Source organism: Stegostoma tigrinum, chromosome 15, assembly GCF_030684315.1.
Source record: "Stegostoma tigrinum isolate sSteTig4 chromosome 15, sSteTig4.hap1, whole genome shotgun sequence".
Taxonomy (NCBI): domain Eukaryota; kingdom Metazoa; phylum Chordata; class Chondrichthyes; order Orectolobiformes; family Stegostomatidae; genus Stegostoma; species Stegostoma tigrinum.
Genome location: NC_081368.1, coordinates 26,215,504 through 26,235,564, shown reverse-complemented (window position 1 = coordinate 26,235,564; position 20,061 = coordinate 26,215,504). Strand labels below are relative to the sequence as shown.

General features: G+C 42.2%; 1 protein-coding gene across 1 annotated transcript in view; it reads left to right on the top strand.

Annotated features, from left to right (window-relative positions):
- LOC125458975 (uncharacterized) overlaps nt 1-17,571 on the top strand; it is a 53,131-nt gene extending 35,560 nt beyond the window's left edge. Inside the window, exon 10 of the mRNA XM_059651256.1 lies at nt 15,763-17,571. Within this exon, the coding sequence (XP_059507239.1) occupies nt 15,763-16,616 (854 nt within the window). The 3' untranslated portion in view covers nt 16,617-17,571. The remainder of the gene's footprint in view (nt 1-15,762) is intronic.
- The last annotated feature ends 2,490 nt before the right edge of the window (nt 17,572-20,061 follow it).

Here is a 20,061-nt window from a genome sequence, read left to right as displayed (position 1 = left end):
CTATTCCATCTCCTAATTTCAGTGCTTCCAAAGGATGTCAAACACAGATTTGTAACATAGTTGGAATCAGTGCTTGCCAACCGCAATATTTGCCTGTCAGCTACTAATGTGGTATATCATGCTAGGAAGGACCTTTTGCTAGCATGTATTCCATGCACTGGATGTGTTGATGTGTAACTTAAAGGTGTGAACCACACAGGTTCATTCAATGTGTGTGTCTGTCACTCACCAAGTAATGTGAATAAAACTAGAAGATGGGTCCACTAGTAATGTCAATTTTAAGGGTCAGGCATTAAACTTGAAAGTTTTTATATTTTTTCTTTATTTTTGATGGGACATGGTGTCACTGGCAGGGCTAGCATTTGTTGTTTGCCCCCCAGTTGCTCTAAAATTGATTCAGAGATAGTGGGAACTGCCAAAGCTGGAGAATCTTGAGTTAACAAGGTGTAGAGCTAGATGAACACGGCAAGCCAAGCAGCATGAGAGGAGCAGGAAAGCTGACATTTTGGGTCTAGACCCTTCTTCAGAAATGGGGGAAGGGAAGGGAATTCTGAAATACGTAACGAGAGAGGGGGAGTCAGAAGACAGGTAAAGGAGAAGATAGGTGGAGAGGATACAGGTCAAAGAGGTGGGGATGGAGCTAGAAAAGGGGAGTGTAGGTGGGGAGTTAGAGGTGATAGGTCAGTCCAGGTTGGATGTACAGGTCAAGGCGGCAGGATGGGGCTAGTAGGTAGGACTTGGGACTGGGGCTTGAGGTGGGTGGAAGGACAGGTTAGGGAGGCAGGGATGAGCTGGGCTGGTTTTGGGATGCAGTCAAGGGAGGGGAGACTTTGAATCTTGTGAAGTCCACATTGATACCATTGGACTGCAGGGCTCCCAAGCGGAATATGAGTTGCTGTTCCTGCAACCTTTCGGGTGGCATCGTTGTGGCACTGCAGGACGCCCAGGATGGACATGTCATCCAAGGAGCGTGAGGGGGAGTTGAAATGGTTCGTGACTAGGAGGTGCAGTTGTTTCTCACGAACCGAGAGTGGGTGTTCCATGAAGCGTCCCCAAGCTTCTGCTTGTTTTTCCCGATGTAGAGGAGGCCACATTGGGAACAGCGGATACAGTATATCAATCGAGCAGAAGTTTTGGAGGAGGTGGAGGGCATGGTTGGTGTCACGGACATAGGTCTCAGGCCCCAAGAAGATTTTCCACATCAAACAGGTGTTCACTTGCACATCTGCTAATGTGGTATACTGTACCTGCTGTTCCTGACAGCAACAAACAACTGCACCTCCCAGTTGCAGACCTTTTCATCTTCCCCCACAACAATCCACCCAAAGGTTGCAGGAACAGCACCTCATGTTTAGCTTGGGAACCCTGCAGCCCAAAGGTATCAATGTGGACTTCAGAAGCTTCAAAATCTCCTTTTACCCCGACCACATCCCATCTTCTTTCCACCTCCCTCTCCCTATTTATTTCAGAACCCTATTCCCCTCCCCCATTTCAGAAGAAGGGTCTAGACCCAAAACGTCAGCTTTCTTGCTCCTCTGCTGCTTGGCCTGCTGTATTCATCCAGCTCTACACCTTGTTATCTCTTGCTCTAAAATTAAGTTGCTTCCTTGGCCGTTTTAGATTGAAGCAGTTGAGAGTTAATGATATTTTTGAGGATCTGGAGTCACATGTAGGCCAGAACAGGTAAGAATGGCAGATTTCCTTCATGAAAGGAAATTAGCAAATGATTTGGTGTTTAAGGCAATTGACTGATGCATGGTTTACCAACAGTCTAGCATTGAATTCCAGATTACATTAATTGAATTCACATTTCACAATTTGTCATCTTGGGATTCAAATTTATATCCTGAGAGCATTAATGTGGGTCCCTGGATTACCTAGTCCAGTGACAATACCACTCTGTTACTGCCTCCCCAGTTTACACTCTCTGCTGTTATAACTTTGTAAGTACAGTGGAATGTTTTTGGAGGCATGGTGACTTACTGGATTGGGGGAGGAAGTGTTGTTGCACGCTTGGGAGGATTTGATGTGCTTACACTTTCAGTAATAGGTACAGGGGCTGAAATTGTAATGTACTTAGGTCGACAATGTGACATGGACATTGGCCGAAGTCTGGGAGAGCCCTGTTTGATGTCCTCTGCCAAGTTAACCTCCCATTTTTCTTATCGGCAACAAAGGCTCTTTGGCTTGGCCAGCCAATGCATTCCAACATGGTTTGCATCCTTGGTTCTTGTGTATGTCACCCCATTGTGTTCTGTTGAAGAAATTGTCCAAAGCTTAGCCCTTAAGAGCTAGCACACAGCTATCCCCTGCCCTTTCATTTAGTCATAGGTCATTCATGCTCAGTGCCTCATTTTGTGCAAATCCCCAATCTCTATTAACCTAAGGCATGTGCAGTGCCAGTATCTGGGCCAGTGATGTTGAGTTTCAGATCAAGTGTTGGGGCCTTTTTATTTGTAAAATGATGCTGTCCCCACTCTCTCTTCTAAGGTTGCTGTAGCTGGAAAATGGCTGTTCTGGGGTGCCTGAAAGCAGAAAATGAGGAAGTGCCAGGTTGGATTGAGTAAATGGGGTGTAAGATTGCAGCAAGAGATCCATGGTTACGCTGTTAGCAGTTGCATATCGTGCTAGGTGATGCCAAGCTGAGGCACAAAGTAGAAGCATTCCATTATCGTCCAAAGGCATTGTCGCAGCTAGCAGCATAATGCGATGAGCCATTCTTTAGCAATCCTGAGATCCAGGTGTCTTTACCCCCCCCCCCCCCCCCCCCACACCAGTTCTGCTCTGTTTAGTTGTTGGTGACCTCCTTAGTCGAGAGACAAAGTTTAAAATTAGTATAGAGTGACACTGTGTCTGCCGCAGCTGAAAAATTAGTATGTAGCGACAGCAAGAATTGAGTTTGATTTGTTAGAATGAGAGTTTTAGTGAGGTAGGTTAACTGGATGTTATTCCTGTGTCCTGAAAGCCAGGACTAAATGCTGGTGTATTGAACAATGTGAAAGGTGGTGGCTGTGAGCTGTTGTGTAAAATGCTTTCACTGATCTTGACCGCTCACATGAGGATATCAGGTTTCTTGTGGTATTCCTGCTAGGTCCTCGGGGCCAGATGCCAGGAATCAAACTCCGACCCCACCACCCAAGACATTTTTCCATCCCCACTCTTGTCTGCTTTCCGGAGAGACCGCTCTCTCTGTGACTCCCTTGTCCACTCCACACTCCCCTCCAACCCCACCACACCCGGCACTTACTCCTGCAACCGCAGGAAGTGCTACACTTGCCCCCACACCACCTCCCTCACCCCCATCCCAGGCCCCAAGATGACTTTCCATATTAAGCACATGTTTACCTGCACATCTGCTACTGTGGTATACTGTATCCACTGTACCCGGTGTGGCTCCCTCTATATTGGGGAAACCAAGCGCAGGCTTGGGGACCCCTTTGCAGAACACCCTCCGCTCGGTTCGCAACAAACAACTGCACCTCCCAGTCGCGAACCATTTTAACTCCTCCTCCCATTCCTCAGACAACATGTCCATCATGGGCGTCCTGCAGTGCCACAATGATGCCACCCGAAGGTTGCAGGAACAGCAACTCATATATTCCGCTTGGGAACCCTGCAGCCTAATGGTATCAATGTGGACTTCATAAGCTTCAAAATCTCCCCTTCCCCCACTGCATCCCAAAACCGGCCCAGCTCGTCCCCTCCCCCCACTGCATCCTAAAACCAGCCCAGCATGTCCCCCGCCTCCCTAACCTGTTCTTCCTCCCACCTCAAGCCGCACCTCCATTTCCTACCCACTAACCTCATCCCTCTTCCTTGACCTGTCCGTCTTCCCTGGACTGACCTATCCCCTCCTTACCTCCCCACCTATACTCTCCTCTCCACCTATCTTCTTTTCTCTCCATCTTCAGTCCGCCTCCCCCTCTCTCCCTATTTATTCCAGAACCCTCTCCCCATCCCCCTCTCTGATGAAGGGTCTAAGCCCAAAACGTCAGCTTTTGTGCTCCTGAGATGCTGCTTGGCCTGCTGTGTTCAAGCAGCTTCACACTTGGTTATCCCTGATTGATAGATTAGCGAGCATAGAAAACAGTTATGAAATGTACTGCATTAACAGTACTATACTAAAGTCAAGCACTAGTGTAAGGGGGAATGCTTTTTATTTCGAATTAGAATTTAAAGGCCCAAAGGGCACAGAAACAATGTGAGAATATAGCATTGAAATACAGGGTAAACTATGATCCCATTCAATGGAGGAGCATGTTCAAAGAACCAGTCATTTGTCTTCTATTTTCAATGTTTCCGTATTCCCCTCACTACTAATCTTTAGCTAACGTGAACTATGGAGGGGACAGCATTTATGCAATAATTCAGGTGAGTGGGGTGCTGGGGAAAAAAATGTCGATAGTTCAGATTTTGATCGGAATGTGAGAATGGCAGAACAATGGTGTATCTGACAGCCAGATTAGAAAGATTGTTTTCTCTCTCCATGGATGCTGCCTGACCTGTGATCTCCAGCATAATTTTTTTTTTCAGTACAGACTCCAGTATCTGCAGTAATTTGCTCCTGCTATATCTTTTGGTTAGGCCACATTTTGAATATTGTGTACAGTTCTGCTTGCCACTCTAACAGAAGGATGTGGAGGCTTTGGCATGGGTGAAACGGATTCCCAGGATATTCTCTAGTTTGGAGGGTGTTTATGTATGAGAAGAGATTGGACAAACTTGTTTTTGTTCACTTGAACATTGAAGGATGACCTGATAATTTTGTCAACATCTGAGAGGCACGGATAGTCTGAGTCTTTTTTTTTCCCCCAGGGTAGAAATGTTAGTTACGAGGGGGTGTAGATTTAAAGTTAAAGGGAGCAACTTTCAAGAAGATGTAAGAGATGTAAGGTTTTTTAAACACAGCATAAGTGCCTGGATGTGCTGCCAGAGGTGATGGTGGAGGCAGACAGAGTATTGATATTTCATGCATCTTGATGTGTTAATAAGCAGGAAATAGAGGGATACAGACTGTGTAGAGGCAAGAGGATTTTTTTAGTTTAGAAAGGCATCATGTAGCAGTGCAATCTTGGTTGGCCAAAGTGCCTATTCCTGTGTTGTATAGTTTTGTTCTTTATACTATTACTATAAAGCGAGGGAATCAAGTCTGGGACAATAACAAGTGCAGAGTGTGTGCCAGGAGTATGAACCAGGCACACCTAAAAGAGGTGCCAGCACAAGAAAGCATGCATGCTAAACAGTGGCAGTAGCATGCCGTAGATAAAACTTTAAAAATTTGCACAGCCCATGGATTGGATCAGATTTCTGTCGTGCTATGATATCCAGTTTTGCACGATTATAGACAATGAAATGATCTTGTGGTAGGAAGAGAGTCCATGACTTCCCATACACTCAAAACTAACAGGGCCCTGAACGTGTGGCCGCCTTTGACCATATGAACTAAGTAGAGTCTCGAGCCAACTTGATTCACACTGAGATCAAGAAATGGTTTAGTAACTTGGATATACTAAAGACTTAGCCCCAACAACAAGCTGGTATACAGTGCTGAAGACTTGTGCACTAGAACTAACTATACCCCAGTTGTTTTAGCACAGTTACAATAAAGTAAAAAATTGTTTAGAAGTGTCTAGTCCACAAGAAAGTGATAAATCAAGTTACAAATTACCCATCAATCTACTCTTAATCATCAGTAACGTGATGAAAAGTGTTGTTGACGGTACTATCAGGTAGCACTTAACAAAAATCTGCGACCAAGAGTTGTTATGAGTTCCGTCAGGGACCTTACAACTCCAGAGCTCACTATGGCATTTATGCAAGGAGGGACATCGGAGCTAAATTCCACACCAGAGATAAGAGTAACTGTTCTTTAAATTTTACTAGGCTTCCTTAATACATTCAACTAGCATCATCGGTCTCTACATCTCCATCTCAATTTACCATGTCTTTACGATCTCTATTTTCACAGTCTATCTCTTCTCCCTTATTTTCAGCCCAAGTACAGATTATCTTAATATTCTTCTTGACCATCTGAACACCCCCCTTCCCCACCCCCAATCCACCGGCCCACCGTCCTTTCAAGGCTGCTTTGGTCTCATTACTTTGATGACTGACAAGACCATATTCCCTTATTTTGTTGAATGCTATGCAAAGTCCACATCCAATCTCATTTTGTTTTATACTCAGCCTAGAAAAGTTTCCCATCGAAATCACTTCTAAATATACTGAGCCATTGAGGGAGAGCTTGCATTATTTGTTTTCATCAGATATAATTATTGCTTAATGTTTTTATTGGATTTGTTTGCAGTTGTCTCCATTCTGATCCATTGCAGTTTCAAGTTTAACTGCTAGCTTTTGGTAGCCTTTGATCTATTCAGGACCTTCTCTCGCCTTCGATTCACTTACCCATCAAAATTTTCATTTTCTGCCTGGTTGGTACACTCTCACTTTGATCAAATTCACTTTTAAACCTTATAACTGTGGAACATATAATATGTCCCTTCCTACCCATTAACCAGCAAGTGACACATTCTCCATTGCTTTTGTCTTTTGTCACATTACTGTAAAAATTTACAATGGTTGCTAAAGTAACTTTAAAGTTACAGTGGGCTGTTGGAAATTGTGTAATTAGAATTGATACTTAATGCCACCCTGTGGTGGTGTTTTGATATTGCACACATCTGTGAATATTTTTAAAATCATTCACATGATGAGGATGTCACTGGCTAGGCCAGCATTTATTGCCCATCAGTAATTCTCCACAAGGCAGTTTAAGAGCCAGTCACATTGCTGTGTGGATCTGCAGTCACAGGTAAGCATAGCAGTTTCCTTTCCTAAAGGACATTAGTGAACCAGTTGGGTTTTCCCAACAATCGACAATGGATTTATCATCATTCAACTTTTTTTAAAAATTGAATTTAAATTCTAACCTCTGCTGTGTTAAGAATCAAACCTGGGTCCCCAGGACATTAATCCAGAGACCTGGGTAATAGTCTGGTGACAATACTGCTAAGCCATCACCTCTTGATAAAATCCTAGCCACTTTCTGAATTGGAATGAAAATAATCGCAAACAAACACAATGGAAGATATTGAAAAATAATTAGTTGGATAAAGTGAATAATGTAATTCTCCCTTGGTGACTCAATGTATGAACCCAATGAACTGATCAGTCTTGTTGATCACCAAAAGTTAGGGTTATTTTTCTGTGTTGAGTTAGCTGATCTCTGTTTGATGCAATAGTTGGGGGCCACCGCAGCTCGTCTCAGTACTCCTGGTTTGGGAGATAAAAATTTATCTTTGGTCTAAATTTATTTTTTGTTATACAGTGGGCAGTAGGTGAGCACAATAGTTACAACACCCACCACATTATCTAAAGCCATTTGGTTAGACTTGTCTTTCTTTCAACTGAATGTAAACTTTTATGTAGTATCTTTCAAGATATCTCAAAATTCTGATGAAGGGTCTAGGCCTGAAATGTCAGCTTTCCTGCTCCTAAGATGCTGCTTGACCTTTGATATCTACACTTTGTTATCCCAAAACCTTTTAAAGGCAACAAAACACTTTCGAGTTGTAGTCGCTGTGGTAATGAAGGAAGGACCACAGCAAATTTGTTGGAAAAGTCCTTCAAACAGTATTGAGATAATGATCAGATTTTGTTTTAGGGATGTTGTGAGAAGGATACTTTTTAGCTAATGTACAGAGAAGCTGTTTCTATTAAAATAGCATTGTGGGGTCTTTTACCTCCATCTAAGGGTGAAGATGGGGCCTTGGCTTAATAGTTTAAGGAAAAGGTAGCACGTCCAACAGTACAGAGCTCACCCAGTATTACATTAGATTATCAGCATACTGTCTAGACTGTGTTCTGATTGAAAAGCAAAAGATTACTGTCATTGGTTATAGCATTGGCGGCTCACAATACATGTATTGAAAGTCAGCTCATTGTTTTCAAGGGTGATTCACCTGAAATGGGCCACATCCTTCACCAGGACCCAAAGCCCAAACCAGAGACAACAGTTCTACCAGGGACAATTAAGGTCACTATGGCTCTCAAATTTATACAAATGAATTCTTCCAGGTGGAAGTAGGTAACATAGCCAACATTTCCCAGCTCAAACAAGGTGGAGATTGCATATTCCTGAAGTGGAAACTTTTTTCAGTTTCTGGCAAGAGAAAAAAGATTACAATGTAAAAGTGTATACACAGGGTATGGAGTGAATTAACTCACCCTTAATGTCTAATTCTCTTTTTTTATTTCCAATAAAAATCATAAAACTCATCTCCATCATGAATCTTTTCATTTGGTTTTCATTGTTAGCAATGCCACCCAGTGAGGCCACAAAGATAGCTGTTGTAAAAATTGGAAAGGTTAAAGACAGAGGTAATGCCATCAAAACAGTCATTCAGCTATAGTCTTTGCTATACTTTAATTTGCTGCCATTTTTGGCAACAAAAGTAATAACACTTCAAAAATAATTCATTGATTGTACAACACTTAGGACTACCTTAAACAGGTGAAATCTTCTTTCTTTCTCTCATTCTGTGTTTATGTTTGTTCTTTTTCCCCCCTTGTTTCACTTCCTCCATCTTTTCCACAGTCTTTCATTCTTTCACACTGGTATCCTGAATAGTATTCTTTGGAGTTGCATTTGGGGCAATCTACTTTGTTTTGCATCTAATCTGTGATACATTTGATTTGGGTGTGATTGATGCTAACACTGATTTCCAGAAATGATCACCTTTTTAAAATTGTTTGTGTCAAAATGAATAATATTGGTAGTAGTAATATATTTTTCTTGGACTCTAATACTATTGAATTTTCAAAATGCAATGCCAACTTTAATAGATTTGGAACCCCTAATTATTTCAGGGTCTTGTTGTTCTGCAGTTGCAAAAAGCTGTAAGTAGAACAGGGTACCCAAATATTCCTGTCCTGCTTTAAATATCTTACTTAATATATGAACATAGAACATAGAACAGTACAGCACAGAACAGGCCCTTCAGCCCACAATGTTGTGCCGACCATTGATCCTCATGTATGCACCCTCAAATTTCTGTGACCATATACATGTCCAGCAGTCTCTTAAATGACCCCAATGACCTTGCTTCCACAACTGCTGCTGGCAACGCATTCCATGCTCCCACAACTCTCTGCGTAAAGAACCTGCCTCTGACATCCCCTCTATACTTTCCACCAACCAGCTTAAAACTATGACCCCTCGTGCTAGCCATTTCTGCCCTGGGAAATAGTCTCTGGCTATCAACTCTATCTATGCCTCTCATTATCTTGTATACCTCAATTAGGTTCCCTCTCCTCCTCCTTTTCTCCAATGAAAAGAGACCGAGCTCAGTCAACCTCTCTTCATAAGATAAGCCCTCCAGTCCAGGCAGCATCCTGGTAAACCTCCTCTGAACCCTCTCCAAAGCATCCACATCTTTCCTATAATAGGGCGCCCAGAACTGGTCGCAGTATTCCAAGTGCGGTCTAACCAAAGTTTTATAGAGCTGCAACAAGATCTCATGACTCTTAAACTCAATCCCCCTGTTAATGAAAGCCAAGACACCATATGCTTTCTTAACAACCCTGTCCACTTGGGTGGCCATTTTAAGGGATCTATGTATCTGCACACCAAGATCCCTCTGTTCCTCCACGCTGCCAAGAATCCTATCCTTAATCCTGTACTCAGCTTTCAAATTCGACCTTCCAAAATGCATCACCTCGCATTTATCCAGGTTGAACTCCATCTGCCACCTCTCAGCCCATCTCTGCATCCTGTCAATGTCCCGCTGCAGCCTACAACAGCCCTCTATACTGTCAACGACACCTCCGACCTTTGTGTCGTCTACAAACTTGCTGACCCATCCTTCAATTCCCTCGTCCAAGTCATTAATAAAAATTACAAACAGTAGAGGCCCAAGGACAGAGCCCTGTGGAACTCCACTCACCACTGACTTCCAGGCAGAATATTTTCCTTCTACTACCACTCGCTGTCTTCTGTTGGCCAGCCAATTCTGTATCCAAGCAGCTAAGTTCCCCTGTATCCCATTCCTCCTGACCTTCTGAATGAGCCTACCATGGAGAACCTTATCAAATGCCTTACTGAAGTCCATATACACCACATCCACAGCTCGACCCTCATCAACCTTTCTAGTCACATCCTCAAAAAACTCGATAAGGTTTGTAAGGCATGACCTACCCCTCAAAGCCGTGTTGACTGTATTTGATCAAGCCATGCTCTTCCAGATGGTCATAAATCTTATCCCTTAGAATCCTTTCTAACACCTTGCAGACGACAGACGTGAGATTTACCGGTCTATAATTGCCGGGGATTTCCCTATTTCCTTTCTTGAAGAGAGGAATTACATTTGCCTCTCTCCAGTCCTCAGGTACGACTCCAGTGGAGAGCGAGGATGCAAAGATCTTCGCAAGTGGCGAAGCAATTGCATTTCTCGCTTCCCAAAGCAGCCGAGGACAAATCTGATCCGGGCCTGGGGACTTGTCAATCTTAATGTTTGACAAAATTTTCAGCACATCAGCTTCGTCTATCTCTATCCATTCCAGCATTGCACACCTGCTCTTCAAAGGTTTCATTCCCTACAAAGTTGGTTTCTTTCGTAAAGACAGAAGCAAAAAACTCATTTAGGGCTTCCCCTACCTCCTCAGGCTCCACACACAAGTTCCCTATGCTATCCCTGATCGGCCCTACTCTTTCTTTGGCCATTCTCTTATTCCTCACGTAAGTGTAAAATGCCTTTGTGTTTTCCCGGATTCCTTCTGCCAAGCCTTTCTCGTGCCCCCTCCTGGCTCTCCTCAGACCATTTTTGAGCTCCTTCCTTGCCTGCATGTAATCCTCTCTAGCTGAACTTGACCCTAGCTTCCTCCACCTTATGAATTTGAGTAAAAAACTAAAATATTACAAGTGTAAGTGAGTTCTGTTGAAAGTTCTCTTCAAACCATAAATCTACATTTTCATAGAATTATGGAATCCCTACAATGTGGAAACAGGCCCTTTGGTCCATCAAGTCCACACTATTCCACAGAATATCCCACCCAGACCCCTAAGTCCCACCTAATCTACACATCCCTGAGCATCACAGGCAATTTAGCATGGCCAATCCATGTAGCCTGCACATCTTTGGACTGTAGGAGGAAACCAGAGCACCCAGAGGAAACCCATGCAGACATGGGGAGAATGTGCAAACTCCACACAGACAGATGCCCAAGGGTGGAATTGAACCCAGGTCCCTGCACAGTGCTTTTGTTTCAGTGCTGATTAAGCTGTTGTGCACACTTTGTTTTCAGTTCAGATTTCAGGCCTTTTTAGCTGTTAGAATTATCATCCATCTAATAAGGACTGTTTTTGTTTTATAGTCAGCATTGTTCATGCTTAATTTACCACAGAAATCAGTCCTGCCATATTAAGTATATCCATTCTTCCCAAATTGGGATAAACATAAGGATGATGGAACACGTTTTATATTCCACTAAATGACAAGTTTTAATGCAGCCTTTTTCTTTCCTGTGAATGCAGCTGAAATAAACAATTGAACAGTTTTTAAAATTAAATTCTAGCTCTCAGTATATGTAATATAAGTTCACATGTTGCACTTTACTATTTGTACACGATAAAGAATGTCAAATCAAGGCCTTGAACTTTGTAGCAATCCTGAAGCAAATGAAAGAGGACCAGAATTTTTTTTAACGAATTGAACAAAAGAAATTCTGTCACTTTGACTGTGACTACAAATGATGCAACTTGGCATTATTAACAAGGAATAGTATTTACTACATCAGATGCCACTTAGCGTCACTAAGAACATTTATGGCATAAACATGATGGCAGTTGACTGAATAAGCATTATTATTGACACCATTTGCATTGCTTCAATGCAAAACATTTCCCCACTGTAGTCAGCTGAGTCTTACAGATTAATCTCAGCAATGACATACTTCTGATACCAAGATATGACAGAAAGGCCATTATTTGTTCATTCCAACAAAGTATGCAAAAAAACACTTTTTTTTTCAGGAAAATTCAAATCAACAGGCTGATTTCCATCCTCATTCTAAGTATTTCAGATCAATATATAATTCAGTATTATTGAAAAAAAAATTATGGACCCAAGTTACCATTTGCAGTATATCTCTGATTTCTTCAACAAACACTGCATAGTTTCAGTGAATTCTATGGACTATCCAAAAGGATGTGGATGCTTTGGAGAGGGTGCAGAGGAGGCTCACCAGGATGTTGCCTGGTATGAAGGGCGCTAACTATGAAGAACGGTTGAGTAGCTTAGAATTATTTTCATTAGAAAGACGGAGATTGAGGGAGCACTTGATTTGAGGTTCTCAAAATCACGAGAGGTATAGACAAAATGGATATCAAGAAGCTTTTTCCCAGAGTCGGCGGGGGATCATGAGTTCAAAGTGAGAGGAGTAAAGTTCAAGGAAGATATGCGTGGAAAGTTCTTTACACAGTGTGTGTTGGGTGCCTGGAACACATTGCCTGTGGAGGTGGTAAACGCAGACACATTAGTGTCTTTTATGATGTATCTGGACAGGTACATGGATGGGGAGGGAGCAAAGGGATACAGACCCTTAGAAAATAGATGATAGGCTTAGACAGAGGATCTCCATCGGCGCAGGCTTGGAGGGCCGAAGGGCCTGTTCCCATGCTGTAATTTTCTTTGTTCTATCCAACACATGAAAGAAATTGAATATCAGGATGTTGCCAACATTGCAGGAGACTCAAGTGATTGCCATCACTTGCCCATCATTATGCCTCCCTGTCCTGACTTGCAATCTCCACAGCAAAAATCTGCTGCTGTTAACTTGGGTCTATGTGACTATTGGGTCTATTCTGTCTCTAAGTTACACGTAGATCTCATCAGCAAAAGCACGTGTTGGAAGGATTGAGAATGCATTGATACAATATGTGTAAGTGAGGGCAAATACTCTGAAGATAAAGGGGATGAGCCTTGTTTTGGACAGTGATGCAGGATGGGCAATAATGAATCAATTGGCCCTTTGACATTCTGAATGTTTTTGTTTTCAATTTACATAGTGCAACAACTTGCACTTAAGTAGGAGCTTTACTGTAGTAAAATGTTCTAAGGCACTTCATCAGAGTGTAATCAAACAAGATTCTTTGAGTACCTGAAAAGACCACCAAATTTTTCTTTAAATCCAGTGGAGATTTGGAACATACAACAGATGAACTGCATGTAGAATTCTCCTTCAGAAGGTAATGGTAAAGTTCCCAAAATGCCAGAGAACCAAATGGCTCATTAGAGACAGACAACTGGTGGTGGTTTAACTTGATGGCCACCATCCATCAGGCTGGGGGAAAGGTTGAATAAGGACAGTCCATCATGGTACCATCAGCCGGCACAGGAATTGAACCCATGCTCTTGTGTCACTCTGTACTGTAAATTAGCCATTCAGCCAGCTGAGCTCGGTTTTGGAAGAAACAAAACATAAGACATTTGTTTCCCAACACATCGTCAGAATAGTTTGTTGCCCCAGAGCCAGTCTTGTGCAAATACACACAATAAGCTGAGCAGCATCAGCAGTGGCCTAAGACCAGATTGTTGCTTACCCTCTCAACTGAGAATTGGAGTGACTTGAAAAAGCAATTGATGAAAAATGATAAATCAGCCTGAGTACAAAGAACAAGAAATATTTGACATTAAAACTTGTGAATGTGAAATACTGGTCTGCATCATCATGTATACCTCAAAATGGACCTCTTGCATGACCAGTATGTTCATTTCCAAGCATTAAAAATTTTACTGTTTCTAACCCCCCTGGGCTGCATAGCTCCCTCTCTAAATTTCATGGCATTGAAACCACCTGTGTCTTTGTTTCCCCAGCTGAAAATTCCACAAGGATGAAATCAAACCTACATGACTTTGTGAACAGAACACGAGAAAATAATGGTAAAACCATAAATTTGCAATGAGGTTCATTTGCCACAACGTCAAACTTTTTTTCTCTCTCTCTCCACTTGTCTCGTACTTCCTGAATGTTCAAGGAGACCCACTTTCTTCTCTGACAGCCATGGTCCCACCAAACAACTGATCACAACTTACATTCCTCAAAGTTTTGATGTCATACCTAACTTGAAACATTAACTATTTTTCTCTGCACAGATGCTGCTAATCATGCAGCGATTCTCCAGCTTTCTCTGTGTTTGTTCCATTTCTGCCCCTTGTGTTAGCTCATATTTTTAATATTTCTTTTTGCTTAGACTCTGTTCATCATTCCTCCAAAATGTAGCCATCACCCTTCTGTCTGAGCTGAGCCAAGCTATTTACAATGTTGGCATCATATTTACTGCTGAGATTAACTTCTCTGTACCCCCTCCATTACCCAGGCCACTTACTAATTCTCTGTAACATCCTCCATCTTGCCTCTGTCACAGCTCATCTGTATCTTTGTTACCGCTAAACTTCACTATTCCTATATTGTCCTGACTGGCCTCCCATCCTTCACCTTCCATAAACCTGAACTCATCTAGCTTCTGCTGTCCACATCCTAACTTGTACTTTTCTTCACCCATTTCCCTTGCACCAGCTGTTTACGTTGGCTTCCAGTCAAGCCAGTGCTTCAATTTTCAAATGCTTGTTTTTAAATCCCTCATTGTCCTTTCCCCTCCCATTATATGTAACTTCCCACCGAAATCCATGTATGTTTCGAATTCTGGGTCTCTTTTCAGCCCCAGGTTTTGATCACTTCACTGTGACTGATCTTACCTTCAGTTTTCTGGGCTATGAAATTCTCTTCCTAAGTTATTCTGCATTTTTTTCCTTCTTTGAGGCATTCTGAATAAGCTGCCTCTTGTGCAAAGCTTTCAGACACATTCTAATATTTCACATGGCTGGTCATCAACCTTGTTTTGACAATGCTCCTGTGAAATGCCTTGGAGCTGTTCACAATTTTAAAGGTGCTCTATAAAGGTACGTCTCTGTTGTTGAATTGTGACTTGTAGTGATAATTTTGGTTTGTTTCTTTTTTTCTAACTACAGCAATATCAGGACCGATGTAGCACACAATGGTTTTGTCTGTTGAAGCCAGCCAAGCTAGGAACAGGAGGCCAAACTGTTTTATTTCTAGTCTGCCTATTCAGTTAACTCACCTGATAAACACTTTGAGCCATTGGAGAGCACATACGCCACTTTTACTTTAATGAATTAAAGCAAAAATTATACTGACTAGAAACATTTTTGACTATATGCCTTGCAATTGAGTTAGGGTGTAAAGTGGTTGGCAGTTAGCAAACATGGAGGGAAATCCTTTCATTCATTCATTCATTCATTCATTCATTCATTACTAAAGCTTGTTCACATGTAAGTACTTTTTGTTTGGCCTGTAGAAATTGCCGTAAATAGGGAAGAATCTTAATTGTTTTTAAATATAAATGGTTGAATTAAAAAAACTGGGCAAAATGGTTTCATTGGTAAAGCCTATTCACAGAGCATACCCATGTATGGGAGAAAGGGGGCAACGTGGGCGAACTAAAACAATGAATAATGGGCACATGGTATCACTGTGACTACACAGATTCCTTTATCTAGTGTAGGTGGAGATGAAGGAGTCGGAACTGAATACTGTTTTGTTAGTACAATAAAAGGAATCATTGTATGCAAACATAATATGTAGAACGCTACAGACCATATGATCACCAATTACAAAAGGCGTTGGGTTGATGCTGACACGGAGGAATTGTCACCTTAATTGATTACTTTCCCTTCCAGAACTGAGTGGAGATGAACTGGCCTGTCTTCTACACTGTTCTAATAGGAGTGAACAAGCACTCGACCGGGATCGGACGGATATGGCTGTCTGTTCTGTTCATTTTCAGGATCATGGTGCTGGTTGTGGCTGCAGAAAGTGTTTGGGGTGATGAAAAGACTGGCTTCACTTGCAACACTCAACAGCCAGGTTGTAACAGTGTCTGTTATGATCAGTTTTTCCCCATCTCCCACATCAGGCTTTGGGCACTCCAGTTGATCCTGGTGGCCACTCCCGCTCTCCTGGTGGCCATGCACGTTGCCCATAAGCATCATGTGGAAAAGAAGATTTTCCGGATCAAGCAGCTTACAGGAGAAGCTGGGGAAATGGACATAGAGAAGGTGACCAAGCGCAAAATGCACATCATCGGGTCTCTCTGGTGGACCTACGTGATCAGTATTATCTTCAGGGTCATTTTCGAAGTTGCCTTCTTGTACATCTTCTACTTGATCTACCCGGGCTTCAGGATGATCCGCCTGGTCAAGTGCGATGCATTCCCTTGCCCCAACACAGTGGATTGTTTTGTCTCCAGACCCACCGAGAAGACCATCTTCACCATCTTCATGCTGGCAGTCTCTGGCGTCTGCGTGCTGCTGAATATAGCAGAGGTGGGCTACTTGATCATCAAGGCTTGTGTGAGACAGTGTCAGAAAAAAGAAACCAGATCCAGTAAAAGTGCATTTTACGGGCGTAAGTTTCCTCAGTTCAGACCAAATGAAATAAATGAGTTACTGTCAAATCATGAACCTGCATTTCTGAAAAACAGTAAAATGAACGCTGTCCGGAAAAGTGCATCAAACAAAGATGTTTGTAGAACCGCCTGAATTTTAAACACGACCTCCCTTGTGTAAGCATTGTGATTAAAAAAAACATTTTTTTATTAGCTTAAGCCCCTTGCTCCCACCACATCTTCATTCTGATCGTTTTTGTCCCACTGTACTGAATATTAAAACCTCATCAATCTTGTTTGAACGCTTCTTTCCCATTCTCGAGTGCCAGCGCCCTATTTGTTCTAAAGCCATTCAGCCTGTTCACGCTGCAGTATTAATGACATTGCTGGACAGTCACTGTAGCATGCATCTCACTAGAAGATGCTGCGTGTCTGGTTGCTGACAACTGTGTTGGAATAAGTCTGCTGTGTAACAACCTTTGCTTCAATTCTACAATTATTTCCCCACTACCCTCTATTACTGTTCATGATTTAGGATCACCCATAAGGTACACTTTTCCATTGGTTGGATTGTATAAAGTATGCGAGCAGATCCCATAGAATGCATGTGAGAAAACAAATGGTAACAAAATGAGTCATGACCCAGCATATTTGTATTATCTTAGGTAAATGGCTATTCTCTTGCAGTCTTACAAATGAACTCTAGGTATGTAGCCTTTATACATCTACAGTTAGAGTTGAACAGGTCTGAACTTTGGCTGAAGCTCTTCTTGCTGCAGCTAAAAATAATAGTAACTGCTCTAAATGTTTGAGCAACTTCTGCCTGTTGTTAGACTTTACTTCCACCGAAGGCCAGTGTCATCACTGGAGTTACACAACGAGCAGCCGCCTGCAGTATCTCTCAAGGCTCTGCTAGTCTTCCACCAAAGAGATATCAGAAGATCTTGTGGGAATTCCAATTCCAAATGTTGAAATCTTTAGGGAGAATGGAAACCAGTCTGATGATTGCCTAACTGTGGGTAGGTTCAACAATGCCCAGGAATTCCGTGAGCATTTATGAACCTAGTTTTGACATGTTGCTTCAGAGATAATGGGAACTGCAAATGCTGGAGAATCCAAGATAACAAAGTATGAAACTGGATTAAGACAGCAGGCCAAGCAGCATCTCAGGAGCACAAAAGCTGACGTTTTGAGCCTAGATCCTTCATCAGAGAGGGGGATGGGGAGAGGGTTCTGAAATAAATAGGGAGAGAGGAGAAAGTGGACTGAAGATGGATAGAGGAGAAGATAGGTGGAGAGGAGAGTATAGGTGGGGAGGGGATAGATCAGTCCGGGGAGGATGGACATGTCAAGGAGGCGGGATGAGGTTAGTAGGTGGGAAATGGAGGTGCGGCTTGAGGTGGGAGGAGAGGATAGGTGAGAACCAGCTCAGCTCGTCCCCGCCTTCCTAACCTGTTCTTCCTCTCACCTATCCCCTCCTCCCACCTCAAGCCGCACCTCCATTTCCCACCTACTAACCTCATCCCGCCTCCTTGACCTGTCTGTCCTCCCCGGACTGACTTATCGCCTCCCCACCTCCCCACCTATACTCTCCTCTCCACCTATCTTCTCCTCTATCCATCTTCGGTCCACCTCCCGCTTTCTCCCTATTTATTTCAGAACCCTCTCCCCATCTCCCTCTCTGATGAAGGGTCTAGGCCCGAAACGTCAGCTTTTGTGCTCCTGAGATGCTGCTTGGCCTGCTGTGTTCATCCAGCTTCACACTTTGTTATCTTGACATGTTGCTTCATTTGGTGCTATAATCAATGTGAGAGCAGCCTTCCAGGCAGCCCCATACCACTTCACTTCAGATTCAGATCAGGCCTTGTCTCTGGATTTACTGCAACTCTGCAAAGCACATATATTTGGCAGTCATGATAAAGCTGTGATAGAAATGCACATGTCCCACCATTGCTAAAAATGTCTGAGTTGGGCATAAGCATTTAGATAGGCAGTAGCTTGAGCCTTGCATGTGATGGTGTATTTATCTCTAATTGTGCCTAAAGCTATATTTTGCTCTGCTAAAAATAAACTGACTAATAATGGACAATGAGTCAGTGGTCGAAAAAGATAGGGTTTAAGAAGCATCTCAAATGAGAGATAGAAAGGAGAAGGAGGGTTAGGATAAGAATTTAGATGGATTTTAGATCAGGGCAGCTAAAAATGATCTTATGTTTGAAACTGAGATTGTATGAAAGGCCAAAATTGGAGGATTACATAAATAAGACCATAAGATATAGGAACAGAATTAGGCAATTTGACCCATCTAATATGTTTCTCAACCCCTTTCTCCTGCCATTTCCCCATAGCTCATGATCCCCTTACCAATTAAGAAGGTATCTATCTCTGTCTTAAATACACTCGATGGTTTGGCCTCCACAGTCCTCTGCAGCAATGAGTTCCACAGATTAACTGCCCTCTTGCTGAATAAATTCTTCCTCAACTCAGAGGGTTTAAAGACTGGACAGGATTATAGGGTCATAGAGTCATATTGCACAGAAATAGATCCTTCAGCCCAACTCATTTGTGCCAACTAGGTTTCAAAAACTGAACTAGTCCCATTTGCTTGCAATTTTCCCATATCCCTTGACCTTTCCTATCCATGTACCTGTCCAAATATCTTTTAAATGTTGTATTAGTACTCACCTCTACCACTTCCTCTGTTGTCCTTTCAGATACACACAACCCTCTGTGTGGAAAAAGTTGCCTCTTAGGTCCCTTTTAAATCTTTTAGAGAGTAGAAAACCCATTGGAAGGATTTAAAAACATTGAGAATTTTTAAATTGAGGCATTTGTGTATTCAATCCATTTTGTTTTTAATTCTTTCATATGATGTGGATTTTTTTTACAAGGCTATATTTGCATCCTATCTCTATTACCCTTGAACTGAATAGCTGCTCGGCAAATAAGACATAACCACATGGCTGGAGTCACATGAATGTCGGACTAGTAAGGACTGCATATTTCCTTCCCTAAAGGGCATTAATGAATCAAATTGATTTTTACAACAATTGATAATAGCTGTCACAGTCACCATTACTAATACTATTTTCATAGTGTAAATTGATTAACTGAATTCAAGTTCTATCAATTGCTGTGGTTGGATTTGAACCCTTGTCCTAGAATATTAAATTAACTGGATCTCTAGTTAAATAATAGCAATGGCCGTTCCATTCTGCCACTGCCTCAGTTAGGGGGTAATGGCTAAAATGAAAATTTAAAGTGCTGGAGAAACTCAGTAGGTCAGGCAGCATCTGTGGAGAGAGACGTAGAGTTAATATTTCAAGTCTCATGACTTTTTGAAAGCTGAAAAAGAGTTTTAGGGCTTGAAATGTTAACTCTCCATTTTGCTTTCTACAGATACTTCCCAACCTGTTAAGTTTCGCCAATTCTTTCCATTTTTATTTCAGATCTCCAGCATCTGCAGTATTTTGCTTTTATTTGTAATGGTTAGAATGATTTGGTGTGACTTATGCAGCAGAATTTTAGATTCTGGAAGATGGATGTCGCCAGAACAGATTTGAAGTAGAGAAGTCCAAAGATGTCAAATGAATGAATGA